This window comes from Panthera leo, chromosome D4 (assembly GCF_018350215.1).
Source record: "Panthera leo isolate Ple1 chromosome D4, P.leo_Ple1_pat1.1, whole genome shotgun sequence".
NCBI classification, from domain to species: Eukaryota; Metazoa; Chordata; class Mammalia; order Carnivora; family Felidae; genus Panthera; species Panthera leo.
Genome location: NC_056691.1, coordinates 30,742,523 through 30,761,790, shown reverse-complemented (window position 1 = coordinate 30,761,790; position 19,268 = coordinate 30,742,523). Strand labels below are relative to the sequence as shown.

General features: G+C 38.6%; 1 protein-coding gene across 1 annotated transcript in view; it reads right to left on the bottom strand.

The window, feature by feature from the left end:
* The window catches only part of LOC122205130 (zinc finger protein 658B-like), a 43,182-nt gene extending 24,236 nt beyond the window's left edge, over nt 1-18,946 (bottom strand). The window contains 4 exon segments of the mRNA XM_042913251.1: nt 13,011-13,137; nt 15,728-15,793; nt 16,205-16,311; nt 18,906-18,946. Of these exon segments, the coding sequence (XP_042769185.1) occupies nt 13,011-13,137; nt 15,728-15,793; nt 16,205-16,285 (274 nt within the window). The 5' untranslated portion in view covers nt 16,286-16,311; nt 18,906-18,946.
* Between the last annotated feature and the right edge of the window lie 322 nt (nt 18,947-19,268).

Sequence of the window (19,268 nt, the reverse complement as noted above, 5' to 3'; positions counted from 1 at the left end):
TATGAAATTTATCATCAAATTGGTTTCCGTACAACACCCAGTGCTCATCCCAACAGGTGCCCGCCTCAATACCCATCACCCACCCTCGCCCCCCCACCCCCCATCAACCCTCAGTTTGTTCTCAGTTTTTAAAAGTCTCTTATGTTTTGGCTCCCTCCCTCTCTAACCTCTTTTTTTTTTTTTCTTCCCCTCCCCCATAGTCTTCTGTTAAGTTTCTCAGGATCCACATAGAGTGAAAACATATGGTACCTGTCTTTCTCTGTATGGCTTATTTCACTTAGCATAATATGCTCCAGTTCTATCCACGTTGCTACAAAAGGCCATATTTCATTCTTTCTCATTGCCACAAAGTATTCCATTGTGTATATAAACCACAATTTCTTTATCCATTCATCAGTTGATGGACATTTAGGCTCTTTCCATAATTTAGCTATTGTTGAGAGTGCTGCTATAAACATTGGGGGACAAGTGCCCCTATGCATCAGCACTCCTGTATCCCTTGGGTAAATTCCTAGCAGTGTTATTGCTGGGTCATAGGGTAGATCTATTTCTAATTTTCTGAGGAAACTCCACACTGTTTTCTAGAGCGGCTACACCAGTTTGCATTCCCACCAACAGTACAAGAAGGTTCCCGTTTCTCTACATCCTCTCCAGCATCTATAGTCTCCTGATTTGTTCATTTTAGCCACTCTAACTGGCGTGAAGTGGTATCTGAGTGTGATTTTGATTTGTATTTCGCTGGTGAGGAGCGACGTTGAACATCTTTTCATGTGCCTGTTGGCCATCTGGATGTCTTCTTTAGAATAGTCATGTTTTCTGCCCATTTCTTCACCGGATTATTTGTTTTTCGGGTGTGAAGTTTGGTGAGCTCTTTATAGATTTTGGATACTAGCCCTTTGTCTGATATGTCGTTTGCAAATATCTTTTCCCATTCTGTTGGTTGCCTGTTAGTTTTGTTGATTGTTTCCTTTGCTGTGCAGAAGCTTTTTATCTTCTTGAGGTCCCAATAGTTCATTTTTGCTTTTAATTGCCTTGCCTTTGGGGATGTGTCAAGTAAGAAATTGCTGCGGCTGAGGTCAGAGAGGTTTTTCCCTGCTGTCTCCTCTAGGGTTTTGATGGTTTCCTGTCTCACATTCAGGTCCTTTACCCATTTTGAGTTTATTTTTGTGAATGGTGTAAGAAAGTGGCCTAGTTTCATCCTTCTGCATGTTGCTGTCCAGTTCTCTCAGCACCATTTGTTAAAGAGACTGTCTTTTTTCCACTGGATATTCTTTCCTGCTTTGTCAAAGATTAGTTGGCCATACTTTTGTGGGTCCAATTCTGGGGTTTCTATTCTATTCCATTGGTCTACGTGTCTGTTTTTGTGCCATGTTTTATTTATTCTTGAGAGAGAGGGAGAGACAGAGCATGAGCAGGGGAGGAGCAAAGCGAGAGAGGGCCACAGAATCCGAAGCAGGCTCCAGGCTCCAAGCTGCCAGCACAGAGCCTGACGCAGGGCTTGAACTCACAAGCCGCGAGATCATGACCTGAGCCAAAGTCGAATGCTCAACCAATGAGCTACCCAGGCACCCCTAGAAATTTCCACTTTTTTACCCCAAAGGGGTTTACCCTGGACAAGGCATTGTGACTGTCATTGGTTGAACCAGACATCCAAGTTGCTAGCAACTGCCAAAGTGTCTATAAAACTGCAGATGGGGACAACGGTCAGCCAGGGCATTCTCTGAGGCCAAGATGTATGCTTGGGACACCTGGGTGGCTCAGTCGGTTGAGCGTGCAACTTTGGCTCGGGTCATTATCTCACAGTTTGTGAGTTTGAGCCTCACATCGGTTGACAGCACAGAGTGTGCTTGGAATTCTCTGTCTCTCCATTCTCTATCCTTCCCCCACTCACACGCATGCTCTCTCTCTCAAATAAACATTAAAAAAAATGAATGCTTGAAGTTTAGCCACTTGTAGTGACTCTTGGGTCCCATCTTCATCATCAAATATCCCAGTTGAAGGATGAAAACTAGCAGCTGTCCAGCAAATTCCATTATGTACACAATGGCACTGCCATCTGCAGCATACGAACTCTGTTTGCTATTTACTCAGTTGATCCCAAAAGGTTCCCTAGGTAGGCAAGAACCTGAGGACACCTCCTCTTACATGTGGGATACACCAGAGCCCACGTTCATTATCTATCCTATAAATACCACATGCATTTCAACAAGATGGTCTCAGTGGCCCAACGAATCCAAAGGGATGCTGCGTCCACAATCCAAGGTATGATGAGCAGCTGGGTACAGAGTCTGTGAGAGCTTTTACTTCCAGGAGTACCAAGCATGCTGCTTAGAGTCTAGAGCTCCACAAATGCTGCTCTAATGGCATGTAACAGGGCCAAAGAGGATGGTGGTTTTTACATCAGAAGCTCATAGGCATTTTATGGTAAGCTTGATGGTCAGAAATTCCAAGAAGTACGAGAGGAGGTTGCCAAAGAGTCTCTCAAGGACACTAACAGGAGTGCCTATTATATTACAATTTAGACAAATTATAGAGTCTTTTGTTGTAGGGAACCCCATCCTAATTGGGATAATTTGTGACTAATATTATAAACAAACTTCGTAAAATTGTTAAGAGGAAGATGTTGTCACCAGAAAAAAACAAACCAAAACATGTTCAGCTCTTTTTAATGTTGAGGTGTGGAGAGTGCAAAGAGCTAATAATTCCCAAGAATTTAACAGAGATGGTAGGGCTTTTAAAAAATATGGAAGAGTAGCTCATTCCTTTTTGTCAGCTCTTTTATGAGTATCTGTATGTCCTGAATAAGTGTGCAAAATAAATCTCCTCAGAGGAGATGTCACAAATGTAATATTGTATCTTCTCCATTCCCAGTCACACTCACCTCAGTGCTGGAGCTCCAGGCCCCATCCTCCAAAAGACCTGCACAGAATCTGTGCCATTTTGTGGGACCTCATTCCCAGTGGGGCAGGGACTGGTCTCATTTCACAAGCAGACCAGAGCACAGCTAGCTAAAATACACCCTTCTGCTGGGGACTAAACACTGCCTACAACAGGCAAAGAGAGCCTATACAAACAATAAACTGAAGTAAAAAGGCCAGGACTCAATAGCTGAGTACATACAACACACATAGGAGACATGCCCTGAGACACTGGGTCCTGGGGAACAGAGGGCCCTCCACTGCCAGGGAATACAAAACCTCTTCTTCGTAAGGCCATTACCCTCAAGAACAACAGACCTAGATGACTTTCCTAACACACAGAAACAGACAGAAAGAGTTAGACAAAATGAGGAGACAAAGAAACATGTCCCAAGTGAAAGAACAGGACCAAACCACAAGAGACCTAAGAAAAACACATATTAAGTAAATTGCCAGATAGAGAATTTAAAGTAATGATCAAAAAGATACTCAACAGACTTGAGAAAAGAGTGGAGGACATCAGTGAAATCCTTAACACAGAGATAAAAAAAAGAACCAGAGATAAAGAACACAATAAATGGAATTAAAAATACACTTGACAGAACAGACTACATGGGGGGGGGGGGGGGGGGGTGGCGCCTGGATAGCTCAGTCGGTTGAGCGTCCGACTTCGGCTCAGGTCATGATCTCACAGTTTGTGAGTTCGAGCCCCGCGTCGGGCTCTGTGCTGACAGCTCAGAGCCTGAAGCCTGCTTCAGATTCTGTGTCTCCCTCTCTCTCTGCCCTTCTCCTGCTCATGCTCTGTCTCTCTCTCTGTCTCAAAAATAAATAAAAACATTTTAAAAAATTAAAAAAAAAAAAAAAAGAATAGACTACATGAAGCAGAGAAATGAATTAATGACCTGGAAAACAGACTAATAGAAAGCAAAGCAAAAAAGAGTAAACAAATTTATGCAAATCGCAAACAGTCTCAGGGAACTCAGTGACTGCATCAAGAGTAATAACGTTGGGGGCGCCTGGGTGGCTCAGTCGGTTAAGCGTCTGACTTCGGCTCAGGTCATGATCTCACGGTTCGTGAGTTCAAGCCCCGCGTCAGGCTCTGTGCTGACCACTCAGAGCCTGGAGCCTGTTTCAGATTCTGTGTCTCCCTCTCTCTCTGACTCTACCCCGTTCATGCTCTGTCTCTCTCTGTCTCAAAAATAAATAAACATTAAAAAAAAAAATTAAAAAAAAAAAGAGTAATAACGTTCATATTATACAGATCCCAGAAGAAGAGAGAAAAGAGAGCAGAAAATTTATTTAAGAAATAATAGCTGAAAACTTCCCTAATCTGGGAAGGAAAGAGATATCCAGATCCAGAAGGCACAGAGATGACCCAACAAAATCAAAGGAGATCCACACCAAGACACATAGTAATTAAACCGGCAAAAAGCAGTGATAAAGAAAACGTTTTAAAATCAGCAAAGAAAAGGACACAGTTACATATAACGGAAACCTCATAAGGATATCAGTGGATTTTCAGAAGAAGGAAAGGGAGTAGCATGATATATTCAAAAGTGCTGAAAGAGGAAACACGTGCAGTCAAGAATACTCTATCCAGAGGTGCCTGGGTGGCTCAGTCGGTTAAGTGTCCGAGTTCAGCTCAGTCATGACCTCGTGGTTCGTGAGTTCGAGCCCTGCATCAGCTCTGTGCTGACAGCTCAGAGCCTGGAGCCTGCTTTGGATTCTTTGTCTCCCTCTCTCTCTGCTGCTCTACCACTTGCACTCTGTCTCTCTCAAAACCAAACATTAAAAAAAATTTTTTTTAAATAATACTCTATCCAGCAAGCCTATCATTCAGAATAGAAGGAAAGATAAAGAGTTTCTAAGACAAACAAAAACTAAAGGAGTTCATGACCACTAAACCAGCCTTACCAAAAAATATCAAAGGGGACATTATGAGTGGAAAAGAAAGACCATAAGTGACAACATGAAAAGTAAAATATGCATAAACAGGAAAAACAATTATTTTTGTGAAAATCAGTCAAGGTATTCATTAACCAAAGGATGTAAAATATGACAACATATATCTAAAACATGGAGAGGAGAAGAGTAAAGAATGGGTTCAAACTTAAACAGTTATCAACTTAATATAAACTGGTATATGCAGAAGATGTTATATACAAACTAATGTTAACAACAAAACAAAAACCAGTAATAGGCATGCAAAGAACAAAGAGAAAGGAATCCAAGTATATCACTAAAGAAAGTCAACAATGTATGAAAGACAGCAAGAGAAGAAAAATCAGAGAAAATCTATAAAAACAACTAAAAAAGTAACAAAATGGCAATGAATATGTATTTCTCAATAATTAATCTCTGAATGTAAATGAACTAAATACTCCAATTAAAAGACAGAGTGAGTGGCACCTGGCTGGTTTAGTCATAGATCATGTGACTCTTAATTGTGGGGTCATAAGTTTGAGCCCCACATTGGGGATAGAGATTACTTTAAAAAAAAAAAGACATAGGGTGACAGAGCAGAAAAGAGACCCACCTATATGCTGCTGACAAGAGACACATTCAGACTGAAAGACACCTGCAGATTGAAAGCAACGGGATGGAGAAATATTTATCATGTAAATGGATCTCAAAAGAAAGCCAGAGTTGCAATACCTGTATCAGACAAAATAGACTTTAAAACAAAGACTATAACATGAGACAAAGAAGAACACTATATAATAATAAAGGGGTCAATCCAACAAGATATAACAACTGTAAATATTGATGTACCCAACATGAGATAATCCAAATACATAAAACAGTTAATAACAAACGTAAAGGAACTCATTGATAGTAATACAATAATAACAGGGGACTTTAACACCCCACTTACATTGAGGGACAGATCATCCAAACAGAAAATCAACAAGGAAACAATGGCTTTGAATGACACACTGGACCAGATGTATTTAACAAACATATTCAGCACATTCCATCTTAAAACAGCAGAATACATTCTTTTCAAACGCACATGGAACATTCTCCAGAACAGATCACAAATTAGGCCATAAATCTGTCACATTTCCATACGCTAATAATAAAGCAGCAGAAAGAGAAATTAAGAAAACAACTCCACTTACAATTGTACCAAAACTAACAAGACACCTAGGAATAAACCTAAGCAGAGAAGTGAAACACCTGTAGTATGAAAACTATAGAATACTGATGAAAGAAATTCAAAACAACACAAAGAAATGGAAAGACATCCCATGTTCACGTTGGAAGAACAAATATTGTTAAAATGTCTATACTACTCAAAGCAATCTACACATTTAATGCAATCCCTATCAAAATACCAATAGAATTTTTCACAAAATTAGAACAAACAATCCTAAAATTTGTGTGGAACCAAACAAGATGCTGAATAGCCAAATCAATCATGAAAAAGAAAAGCAAAGAGATGGGCACCTGGGTGGCTCAGTCGGTTGAGCGACCGACTTTGGCTCAGGTCCTGATCTCACGGTTTGCGAGTTCGGGCCCCGCATCAGGCTCTGTGCTGACAGCTCAGAGCCTGGAGCCTGCTTCGGATTCTGTGTCTCCCTCTCTCTGTGCCCCTCCCCCTCTCATGTTCTGTCTCTCTTGGTCTCAGAAATAAATAAACATTTAAAACAATTTAAAAAAAAAAAGAAAGAAAAGCAAAGCTAGAGGAATCACAATTCCAGATTTCAAGTTACATTACAAAGCTGTAGTCACCAAAACAATGACACTGGCATAAAAACAGATACATAAATTAATGGAACAGAACAGAAAACCCAGAAATAAACCCACAATTACATGGCCAATTATCTTCAACAAAGCAAAAAGGAATACCCAATGGGAAAAAGACAGTCTCTTCAACAAATGGTGTTGGGAAAACTAGAGAGCAACATGCAAAGGAATGAAACTGGACCACTTTCTTATACCATACACAGAAACAAACTCAAAATGGATTAAAGACCATTAAACCATCAAAATCCTAGAATAGTGCATAGGCAGTAACGTCTCTGACATCAGCTGTAGCAACATTTTCCTAAATACATTTCCTGAGGCAAAGGAAATAAAAGCAAAAATAAATTACTAGGACTACATCAAAATAAAAAGCTTCTGCACAGCAAAGGAAACAATCAACAAAACTAAAAGGCAACCTACAGAACAGAAAATATTTGTAAATGATATATCTGAAAAAGGGTTAGCATCCAAAATATATGAAGAACTTACACGATTCAACACCCAAAAAACCAAATAATCCAATTAAAAAATGGACAAAAACATGAACTGACATTTGTCGAAAGAAGATATCCAGAGGGCCAACAGACACTGAAAAGATGCTCAACATCTCTCATCATTAGGGAAATGCAAATCAAAACTACAATATGACATCACAACTGTCAGAATGGCTAAAATCAAAAACACAAGCAACAAGTGTTGGTGAACATGTGGAGAAAGGGTAACCCTCTTGCACTGCTTTCAGGAATGCAAACTGGTGTAGCCACTGAGGAAAACAGAATAGAATTTCCTCAAAAGTTAAAAATAGGACTATTTTGGGGGCGCCTGGGTGGCACCTCACTTCAGCTCAGATCATGATCTCGCAGTTCACAAGTTCGAGCCCCATATCGGGGTCTGTGCTGACAGCTCAGAGCCTTGAGACTGCTTCGGATTCTGTGTCTCCCTCTCTTTCTTCCCCTCCTCTGCTCATGCTTGCTCGCTCTCTCTCTCATTCCCTCTCTCTCTCAGAAATAAACATTAAAAATTATTTTTAAAAAATAGAACTATTTTACAATCCAGTAATCACATTACTGGTATTTACTCCAAATTATTAAAATACTGGGGCACCTGGGTGGCTCAGTCAGTTGAGCATCAGACTCTTGATTTTGGCTCAGGTCATGATCTCTCCCTCCACTGGGTGTGGAGTCTGCTTAAGATTCTGTCCCTCTTCCTCTATCCCTCCTCCACTCACACTCTCCCTCCCTCTCTCAAAACAAAAATATTAAAACACTAATTCAGAGGAACACATGCATCCCTTTATAGCAGCATTATTTACAATAGCCAAATTATGGGAACAGCCCAAGTGTTCATTGACAGATGGACAAGATGTGGTATATATGCATGATGCAATATTAATCAGGCTTAAAAAAAAAATGAAATCTTGCCATTTACAATGACATGGATGGAGTTAGTGTATAACGTGAAGCAAAATAAGTCAAAGAAAGACAAATACCACATGATTTCACTCATATGCAGAATTTAAGAAACAAAACAAAAAAAAGAGACAAACCAAGACAAACTACCCTTAACTGTAGAGAACAAACTGATGGTTACCAGAAGGGAGGTCAGTAGGTATATGGGTGAAAAAGGTGAAGGGGATTAAGAAGTTCATCTGTAATGACGAGCAATGGATGATTCATGGAATTGCTGAATCAGTATATTGCACACTGGAAACTAACGTAACTGTAACTATATGGAACCACAATTTTTTAAAAATTTCAATATATTGGTGCAGAAAACCTATAAAAAGTTATGAACAAGTGGGATTCATCCTAGGAATTCAAGGTTGGTTGAACGTTCCAAAATTTATGTAATTCAGAATACTACCTGGATAAAAAAAGAAAACTCATGTGATTATTCTAATAGATACAGAAAGAATATTAGACAAATTCCACAATGATTAAAACAAATCTTTTAGAAAATTCCAGCAGACTACAGAACTTCCTGAAACTGATAAAGCACAGCTATAAAAAAAACAGTTAATTATGCCACAACGAAGAATGAATTCTTTACCTCTAAGATTACAAACAAGACATGAATATCTTCTCTCACCACTTGTATTTAATGGTATATTTGGTAATCCCATAGTTATTAAAGAAAAAGAAATAAAAGGCATACAGTTTCAAAATGAACTTATCCTTTTTCACAGATAACATAATTGTGTATGTAAAACATCCTTGGGAATCTCAAAAAAATCTACTGGAATAAATAAGATTAGCAAAGTTACAACACACAATGTAAATATACATAAAGCAACTGGATTTCTATTTACATCCAACAACTGGAAAACCAAAGTATAAAATAAATGCCATTTATATCATCATCAAAGTCATGAAACCCATCTACCAAATATGCAGAAAACAAGTACAATGAAAGCTGTCACTCCAAAAAAAATTAAAGGCGTAAATAAAGGGAAAGATACAGGCATACCTCGTTTATTATGCTTTGCAGATACTGAAATTTTTACAAATTGAAGACCTGTGGCAACCCTGCATCAGGCAACTCTATTGACACAATTTTTTTCAATAGCATTTGCTCACTCCATGTCTCTGTGTCACACTTTGGTAATTCTCACAATATTTCAAATTTTTTCATTCATTATTATTATATCTGTAACTGCGATTGTGTGATCAATGATCTTCGATGTTACTATTCTAATTGTTTGGGAGCACCACAACCATGTAAAATGGAGAACTTATTCCATAAATGTGCATTGTGACTGCTCTACTACCTGGCCATTCCCCATCTCTTTCTCTCTCCTCAGGCCTCCTTATTCCCTGAGATACAACAATATTAAAATTAGGCCAATTAATAACTCTACAATGGCTTCTAAGTGCTCAAGTAAAGGGAGGAGTTGCACATCTCTCATTTTAAATCAAAAGCAAGGAAAGATTAAACTTAGTGGGGAAGGCAAATCAAAAGCTGAGATAAGCTGAAAGCTGGGCCTTTTTTTTGTTTTTTAAATTTTTTTTAACGTTTTATTTATTTTTGAGACAGGGAGAGACAGAGCATGAACAGGGGAGAGTCAGACAGAGAGAGACACAGAATCTGAAACAGGCTCCAGGCTCTGAGCTGTCAGCACAGAGCCCGACGCGGGGCTCGAACTCACGGACCGCGAGATCATGACCTGAGCCGAAGTTGGCCGCTTAACCGACTGAGCCACCCAGGCGCCCCAAAGCTTGGCCTTTTGTGCCCAACAGTCGGCCAAGTTACAAATGCAGAGGGAAAGTTTTTGAAAGAAATGAAAAGTGAGACTCCAGCAAACAAAATGAATGATAAGAAAGTGAAACCACCTTATTGCTGATATGGAAAAAGTTTGAGTGGTCTGGATAGATCATCAAATCAGGTACAACATTCCTTTAAGCCAAAGCTTAATCAAGGGCAAAGCCCTAACTCTCTTCAATTCTATAAAACCTGAAAAAGGTAAGGAAGCTGCAGAATAAAAATTTGAAGCTAGCAGAAGTGTCTGGAAGAATTTCATTCCAACTCTTATGGATGACTTTGTGGGGTTCAGGACTTCAGTGGAGGAAGTCACTGCATATGTGGTAGAAACAGCAAGAGAACTGGGATTAGAAGTGGAGCCTGAAGATGTGACTGAATTGTTTGAACAATGAGGAATTGCTTCTTATGGATTAGCAAAGACAGTGGTTTCTTGAGATGGAATCTATTCCCAGTGAAGATACTGTGAAAATTGTTAGCATGAAAAAAAGTTAGAGTATTACATAAACTTTGTTGATAAGCAGTAGCAGGGTTTGAGAGGATGGACTCTAATTTTGAAAAAAGTTCTATGATGGGTAAAAATGCTATCAGACAGCATCACATGCTACAGGGAATCATTCATGAAAGGAAGAATCAATCAATGTGGCAAACTTCATTGTTGCATTATTTTAAGAAATTGCCACAGCCACCCCCACCTTCACCACCAATCACCCTGACCAGTCAACAGCCATCGATATCAAGGCAAGACTCACCACCGGCAAAAAGCTCAGATGATGGCTAGTGATTTTTAGCAATGAAGTATTTTTTAATAAAAGTATGTGCATTGTTTTTGGACCTAATACTACTGCACACTTAATAAATTATAGCATAATGTGAACGTAAACTTTTATATGCACTGGGAAACCAAAAAATTCATTCTGAATTTGAAAAAAATCAATCTAATTATTTGGACTCAAATTATTTCAATATTCACTTTGTTTCAATGGTCTGGAACTGAACCCACGGTATCAGAAAACTCAATATTGTTTTATGTCTTTTTTTATAGAATTTTTTTAAATGTTTATTTATTTTGACAGAGAGAGAAAGTGGGGAAGGGGCAGAGAGAGAAAAACCCAAGTAGGCTCCATGCTGTCAGTGAAGAACCCGATGCAGGGCTCAGTCCCACGAACCATGAAATCATGACCTGAGCTGAAATCAAGAGCCAGACACTTAACCTACTGAGCCACCCAGGCGCTCCTAAAGACTCCATATTGTTAAAATATAAATCCTTCCCAGACTATCCTAAAGACCCAAGACTATCTCAACCAGAATTTTAAGCAAAGTTATAGAAAAAATGGACTGGAGATTCTAAAATTTATATGGAGGGGCGCCTGGGTGCCTTAGTTGGTTAAGCATCTGACTCTTGATTTCAGCTCAGGTCATAATCTCACAGTTCCTGGGATCAAGCCCCTTGTTGGGCTCTGCACTGACAGCGTGGAGCTTGCTTGGGATTCATTCTTTCTCTCTCCTCCCCACCTCCACCTACTCTGCCTCTCCCCCTGCTCTCCCCCCAAAATAAATAAACTTAAGAAAAATACAATTTACATGGAAACAACAAAGAATGTACAATAATCCAAATAATTTTGAAATGAAAAACATATTTGGAGAACTAAATATTCAATATTTGGTAAGTTTTCACAAAGCTACATAATCAAGGTGTGCTATATTCAAACAGACCCATTAAACAGAACAGACTCCAGATCTAGAACTACAGAAATGTGGTCAATTTGTCTTTGACAAAGGTGCCAAGGCAGTTGAATGGAAAAGTAATCTTCCAGAAAATGGTGTCAACATAACTAGACATAGAAATGCAAAAAATGAACCACAACTCTTATTTCACATCATATGGAGAAATTAAAGAAAACATAGGAGGAAGAAAACATAGGAGGAAACAAGAAAACATAGGAGGAAATTTTACTGACCTTAGATTAGGTAAAACTTTCTTTAAAAAGATACAAAAACCATAAAATATAAAAGAAAAACCAATGATACATTTAAAAACTAATGAAAAACTCTGCTCTTCCAAGACACTATTAAAAAAATTAGAAAAAGCATACGATAGGTAGAAAACGTTAACAAAGTATTTATCTGATAATGGTCTTATATCTAGATTACATGAAGAATTCTTCCACCTCAGTTAAGACCAAAAAGAATAAAAGAAACACCCTAATTTTTAAAGAATGGGCTAAAGATTTAAACAGACCTGAAAAAGGAAAATATATGAATAGCCACAAAGCCCATTAAAAGATGTTCAACTTCATTAATTATCAGAAAAATACAAATTAAAACCCAGTAAGATACAAAGACACCCACTAGAATCTTAAATAAAATAAAAAAAAAAACTTACAATACCAAATGTTGGTGAGGATGTGGAGCAACTAGAACTATGATACATACACCCCTAAAGGGTATGCAAACTGGCACAGTCACACTGGAAATATCTGGCAGTTTCTTATGAAGTTACTCTAAGACCAATAGCACCATACTTCTGGGTATTTACACAGGAGAAATGAAAACAAATGTCTACACGAAGACTCATACCTAAATGGACAGAGCAACTTTATTCCTAACAGCCCAAAAGGAAAAAACCTCTATTCTATCAACTGGGATATACATGGAAGATAAACTGTGGTAGATGCATGCAAAGGCATACTAGTTAGGAATAAAAAATGATCCGTACAAAAACATGCATAAATCCCAAAATCTACATGAAAAAAGAAAAAAGTAAATACTATATGATGTACATAAAATTCTAACAGGAAAAAACTATTGCGATAGAAAGTAGATCACTGGTTGACAGAGCCAGGGAGAGGGATCAGGAAAAAATGACTACAAATACCTACAAGGAAACTTTTCGGAGTAACAGCAATATTTTATCATTATTTGGTGGTAGTAATCACCTACAGGCATCTCTAAAACTCACAATTATACACTTAAAGCTACTGACTTTTACTCTGTTAATTATACCCCAATACAATTTAAAAATTAAAAAGGAAGGAGAAAACAGAATTGCATTCTTGAGGAAATCACATGGTAAGTTCTGCTCACCCAATGAGACCAGGTGGCTGTAGTTCTCCAGCATCACATCTCTGTATAGGGTTCTTTGAGCAGGGTCCATCTGGTGCCACTCCTCCTGGGTGACCTCCACAGTCACGTCCTTGAATGACACTGATACCTGTAATAACACACTTTCTATTCAATCTGAGGGGCTCAAAAACCGGTAATATGGAAAATGCCTTGGAAAACTAATACATATTATGTTTACTGTTGAGAATTTAAAACAAAATTTTATAAAGTATGCCTATTATGGCCCTATCATTATCTTACACTAGAATTATGCTAAGCAAAATTAGGCAGAGAAAGACAAATATCATATGACCTCACTCATATGAGGACTTTAAGATACAAAACAGATGAACATAAGGGAAGGGAAGCGAAAATAATATAAAAACAGGGAGGGTTACAAAACATAAAAGACTCTAGGGGCACCTGGGTGGCTTATTGAGTGTCCGACTTCGGCTCAGGTCATGGTCTCACAACTCGTGGGTTCGAGCCCTGGGTCGGGCTCTGTGCTGACAGCTGAGAGCCTGGAGCCTGCTTGGGATTCTGTGTCTCCCTCTCTCTCTGCCCCTAACGCACACTTGCATTCTGTCTCTGTCTCTCTCAAAAATAAGTAAACATTAAAACATAAGACACTCTTAAATATGGAGAACAGAGGGTTACTGGAGGGGTTGTGGGAGGGGATGGGCTAAATGCGTAAGGGGCATTAAGGAATCTACTCCTGAAATCATTGTTGCACTATATGCTAACTTGGATGTAAATTTAATACATACATACATATATATATATATATATATATATATATATATATATATATATATGAATACACAGATGGAATTTTACACTGCATTGTTGGTTACATGATTTTGAAACACAAAAGGGAGGTCTAAAACTGATGTATATAATCATTGCAATCACACACATAATCAGAGCAAATTTTGAAGACAGAAAGAAGCCAGATTCTAAAACTTATATGAAGAGGTAAAGGGGGACTTAGAATATCCAATATCCAATCAATTATGAAAAAAGTTTGGGGGATTCACATTACTGATTTCAAGACTTACCTTAGGGGCGCCTGGGTGTTTCAGTTGGTTAAGCATCCAACTTCAGCTCAGGTCTCATGATTCATGATCTCATGGTTCATGAGTTTGAGCCCTGTATCAGGCTCTGTGCTGACAGCTCAGTCTGAGCCTGCTTCAGATTCTGTTTCTCTCTCTTGTTTTGCCCCTCCCCTGCTCACACTGTGTGTGTCTCTCTCTCAAAAATAAACATTGAAAAAAAAAAAAAAAAAAAACTTCTCTTGAAACAACAGTAATCTAGGCAGTATGATGTTAGCAAAAGGACTAACACAGATAAGAAGAGAATACAGATTCCAGAAACAGAACCACAAAGAATATAAAGTCAAATAATTCCCAAAAGAGGTGCCAAAGGAATTCAGTGGAGAAGGTGTATTCTTTGCAACAAATGTTAGACATACGTAAACAACATTTGCAACAACAACGCAAACGACATTTGCAACAAATGTCAGACTATGTAAACAAAACTAAATAAATAATCTTGGCCTATCCCTTGTGCCATAAGAAAAAATGAACTCAAAATGATCATAGACCTATAAAACTTCTAGAAACCGGAGAGGAAATCTTTGTGACTTTGGCTTAGGAAAAGATTTTTTACATATGACCAAGACCAAAAAAAAGCATAAATAATAAAAGCAAAAAGATTAAAGATTTTGAAAAGTTGATTAAAACACTTCTGCTCTTTGAAAGACACATGGTAAGAGACACAGGAGACTTATGACCATTTAATAAACTGATTTGATATTCAAAATCTTCACATAAAAATCCCCCAATAACAATAACAATAACAGGCAATAACCAATAACAGGCAATTTTTCTCATATAAAATACAGGGGGAAAAACATTAGCCAAAGAAAAAAAATAAGTAAAAATGTGTCCTATACTTATAGGCTAATATAACCACAACACCAAAATTGGAAAGGAACACATGAAAAATTAGGCTCACCTAAATTACGATACAGAAATAAGTACCAGCAGAAAGATCACAGCCAACATGTATACAAGCAATTCACCAGCAAGGGTGTGTACAGGAAATCGACAATATTTAAAAATTCATAATGCTATTCACAATACTTACAGATTAAAGGAAACAAGCTATGTCTTTATTTCAATAGATATAGAAAAAATTCTCAATATAATTCAAAGCACATTCATGACTCAACTGAAATCTAACCCAACTGGTAACTGGAGGGAATATAATCATCAACAAAGGTTACCTACCCAGAACCAACAACAAACATTAAGAGCTAATATTGAAACTGTATATTTTCTCCCAAAACTAGCTTTATCCCTATTTCTCTTTTTCCATCTAATGTACAGACCCTTATAAGCCCCATTAAAATCAATACAGTGCTGGGGCGCCTGGGTGGCTCAGTAGGTTAAGCGTCCGACTTCATCTCGGGTCATGATCTCACGGTTGGTGGGTTCGAGCCCCACGTCGGGCTCTGTGCTGACAGCTCAGAGCCTGGAGCCTGCTTCAGATTCTGTGTGTCTCTCTCTCTCTCTGCCCCTCCCCCATTCATGCTCTGTTTCTATCTCAAAAATAAATAAACATAAAAATTTTTTTAAAAATAAATAAATAAAATAAAATCAATACAGTGCAATGTGGAGAAAGAATAAAGAGCTCACCTGAGATGTGTTCATGCTGCTGCTCTTGGGAAAGTGCAGAGGGCTGTACAGACTCAGCTGGGAGGCCTGGGGAAGAACGCGCAGAGACACATGTCCATGTAAGACTCAGAAAACATCATGTGGCCTAAGACCTACAGCTTTTCACTGGCTAAACAAATTTTTCTGCGGTTAAATGATAACTTAGTGGGTTTTTTTTTTTCTGAATGATCAACAGAAACAACGCAAGAACTAGTATTCATTTAATGCATAAAGTACATGAAGGATAAGGCATTGCTCCTTCATTAAAATTAACAAAATATTCAGGCTGTATCACTTAACTATTTTCCTAGTAACATTGCTTAGCTCTTAAAAGAGAAAATCCACAGAAAGCCCAATAAAAGGACTATGGAATGCTTTAAGGCAAGAATTTTTCATTAACTTTCACTGGGTTACAGTTTCTCAAAGGGTCCTTTTCATAAGATGCTTTTGATGACTTACCAGTGAGAAAGTGAACTGCACTGTGTTTTCCTCCTGGCTCTGCCACAAAATAGGTGTCACCTGACAAGTCACCACTAACATCCAATTTCTTTACAGCTTCTAAGAGTCTGTAGCAGATAACCAAGGAAAGCCTTCATTAGTCCTTATTTTAGGATTCTCTGAGTTCAAGATAAGTCAATATTGTTACTTGTGGTGATGGTCACTTGTGAAGGACACGTATGAGAGCAGTGCAGCATCCGTAAACAGTGAAGAATGAAGGGAATGACGGCCATTTAGCAAGAGTGGTATCAAAACAAACGCAGGAAACCTCATTTAAAATGGGAGTCAGGAAGCCCTGAATGGGGAGCTCTCACACATGCTCCTTTTCCTGCATGAACAAGGTTAAGAATCATCTTACTTTGCACATAGGAATTTGATTTCCTACTTTTAAGAAAAAGACGGAAGATCCCTCCCCAACCCAGCAAATAGGTACTAACCACTGGCTTGCAGCCAATAAGTGCCACAACCGCAAACTCTTGTTCTTTTCCAATGGACTTTTATTCCAAACCCTCCCCATTTTCCTCCCAAAACCTAGTGAAAGTTTACCTTCCCTTTGTCTCTTTGGACTTGCCTATGGTTTGCCATAGTTTGCTTGTCCCCCATTGCAATTCCTCTGCTATTCCCAAATAAACTCAATTTCCTGGTAAAATAACTGGCTATTTTTAAGTTTTGACAACAGGACACAATTTCCACCCTCTGGCTGGTTACCCCTTAACCCCAGATCTCACCCTCACAAGTGCAAGTTCCTGAGCAACATACTTCTGGGCCACCCCAGCTCCCTCTTCTCAAAGGTGGCCCAGATCCCCCACCATCACACAGTGTGGTGGCTTCTGGATGTGGCAACATCTCCAAATCTGAGCAGGGAGGATCAAGAACTACTTCTGACAGCTCTGCTTTTTGCTTCTGCTCTTAAGGTCTAGCGAGGAGGATAAGAACAGGGATGCTGTTGGCACAAAAACAGACACATAGACCAATGGAATAGAATAGAAACCCCAGAAATAGACCCACAAACGTATGGCCAACTCATCTTTGACAAAGCAGGAAAGAACATCCAATGGAAAAAAGACAGTCTCTTTAACAAATGGTGCTGGGAGAACTGGACAGCAACATGCAGAAGGTTGAATCTAGACCACTTTCTCACACCATTCACAAAAATAAACTCAAAATGGATAAAGGACCTGAATGTGAGACAGGAAACCATCAAAACCTTAGAGGAGAAAGCAGGAAAAGACCTCTCTGACCTCAGCCATAGCAATCTCTTACTCGACACATCCCCAAAGGCAAGGGAATTAAAAGCAAAAGTGAATTACTGGGACCTTATGAAGATAAAAAGCTTCTGCACAGCAAAGGAAACAACCAACAAAACAAAAAGGCAACCAACGGAATGGGAAAAGATATTTGCAACTGACATATCGGACAAAGGGCTAGTATCCAAAATCTATAAAGAGCTCACCAAACTCCACACCCGAAAAACAAATAACCCAGTGAAGAAATGGGCAGAAAACACGAATAGACACTTTTCTAAAGAAGACATCCGGATGGCCAACAGGCACATGAAAAGATGTTCAACGTCGCTCCTTATCAGGGAAATACAAATCAAAACCACACTCAGATATCACCTCACGCCAGTCAGAGTGGCCAAAATGAAGAAATCAGGAGACTATAGATGCTGGAGAGGATGTGGAGAAACGGGAACCCTCTTGCACTGTTGGTGGGAATGCAAATTGGTGCAGCTGCTCTGGAAAACAGTGTGGAGGTTCCTCAGAAAATTAAAAATAGACCTACCCTATGACCCAGCAATAGCACTGCTAGGAATTTATCCAAGGGATACAGGAGTACTGATGCATAGGGGCACTTGTACCCCAATGTTTATAGCAGCACTCTCCACAATAGCCAAATTATGGAAAGAGCCTAAATGTCCATCAACTGATGAATGGATAAAGAAATTGTGGTTTATATACACAATGGAATACTACGTGGCAATGAGAAAAAATGAAATATGGTCTTTTGTAGCAACGTGGATGGAACTGGAGAGTGTGATGCTAAGTGAAATAAGCCATACAGAGAAAGACAGATACCATATGGTTTCACTCTTATGTGGATCCTGAGAAACTTAACAGAAACCCATGGGGGAGGGGAAGGGAAAAAAAAAAAAAAAAAAAAAAAGAGGTTAGAGTGGGAGAGAGCCAAAACGTAAGAGACTCTTAAAAACTGAGAACAAACTGAGGGTTGATGGGGGGTGGGAGGGAGGGGAGGGTGGGTGATGGGTATTGAGGAGGGCACCTTTTGGGATGAGCACTGGGTGTTGTATGGAAACCAATTTGACAGTAAATTTCATATATTAAAAAAATAAATTAATTTAAAAAAAAAACAAAACAAACAATTGGCCAGTCCACAATCACATCCATGCAAGCACACATCCCTTCCTTCATCCATCCATTCATTCATACTAATGTTTCATCTCCCCATAGGTGTAAAGTAACATCAATAAAATCAGTATTCTTTAGAATTCTCAGCAGAAGTCACATTTTGAATATCTGAAAAGTTCTAAGAAACTATAAATGCCATAGAAAAACTTCTTTTTTCTAAACTTAAATAATTTTCCCACTGCAAGAATACATTTTTTTTTTTGGCCACACTATTTAAAGAAAAATTTTAGTACCTTGGGTTCATCATTCTGTGTTTCTCTCAGAAGTTCCCTTTGCTGAAATCAATAAAGGGTAGCATGTAAAATATATTTTTGAAAGGACAAACTTTTAAAATAATTTAAATACCATTGGTGTTCCTTACCCTGCTCAGTTCACTGAGGTGTTCCTTAGGGATAGAAAAGAAAAGAGAAACAACATTAGTGAATAGGGATGTAAGTGAGTGAACATCTGTAAGAAAGTGTACCTTGCATTGTGCTGCTGCAAATTAAAAAATAAATGTTTCTCATGAATGCAAAAAAAAAAAAAAAAAAAAAAGAACAGGGATGCTGTTCCTGGAGACCTCAATTCGAACATCACAAGAGCTGCTTTGTTCTAAA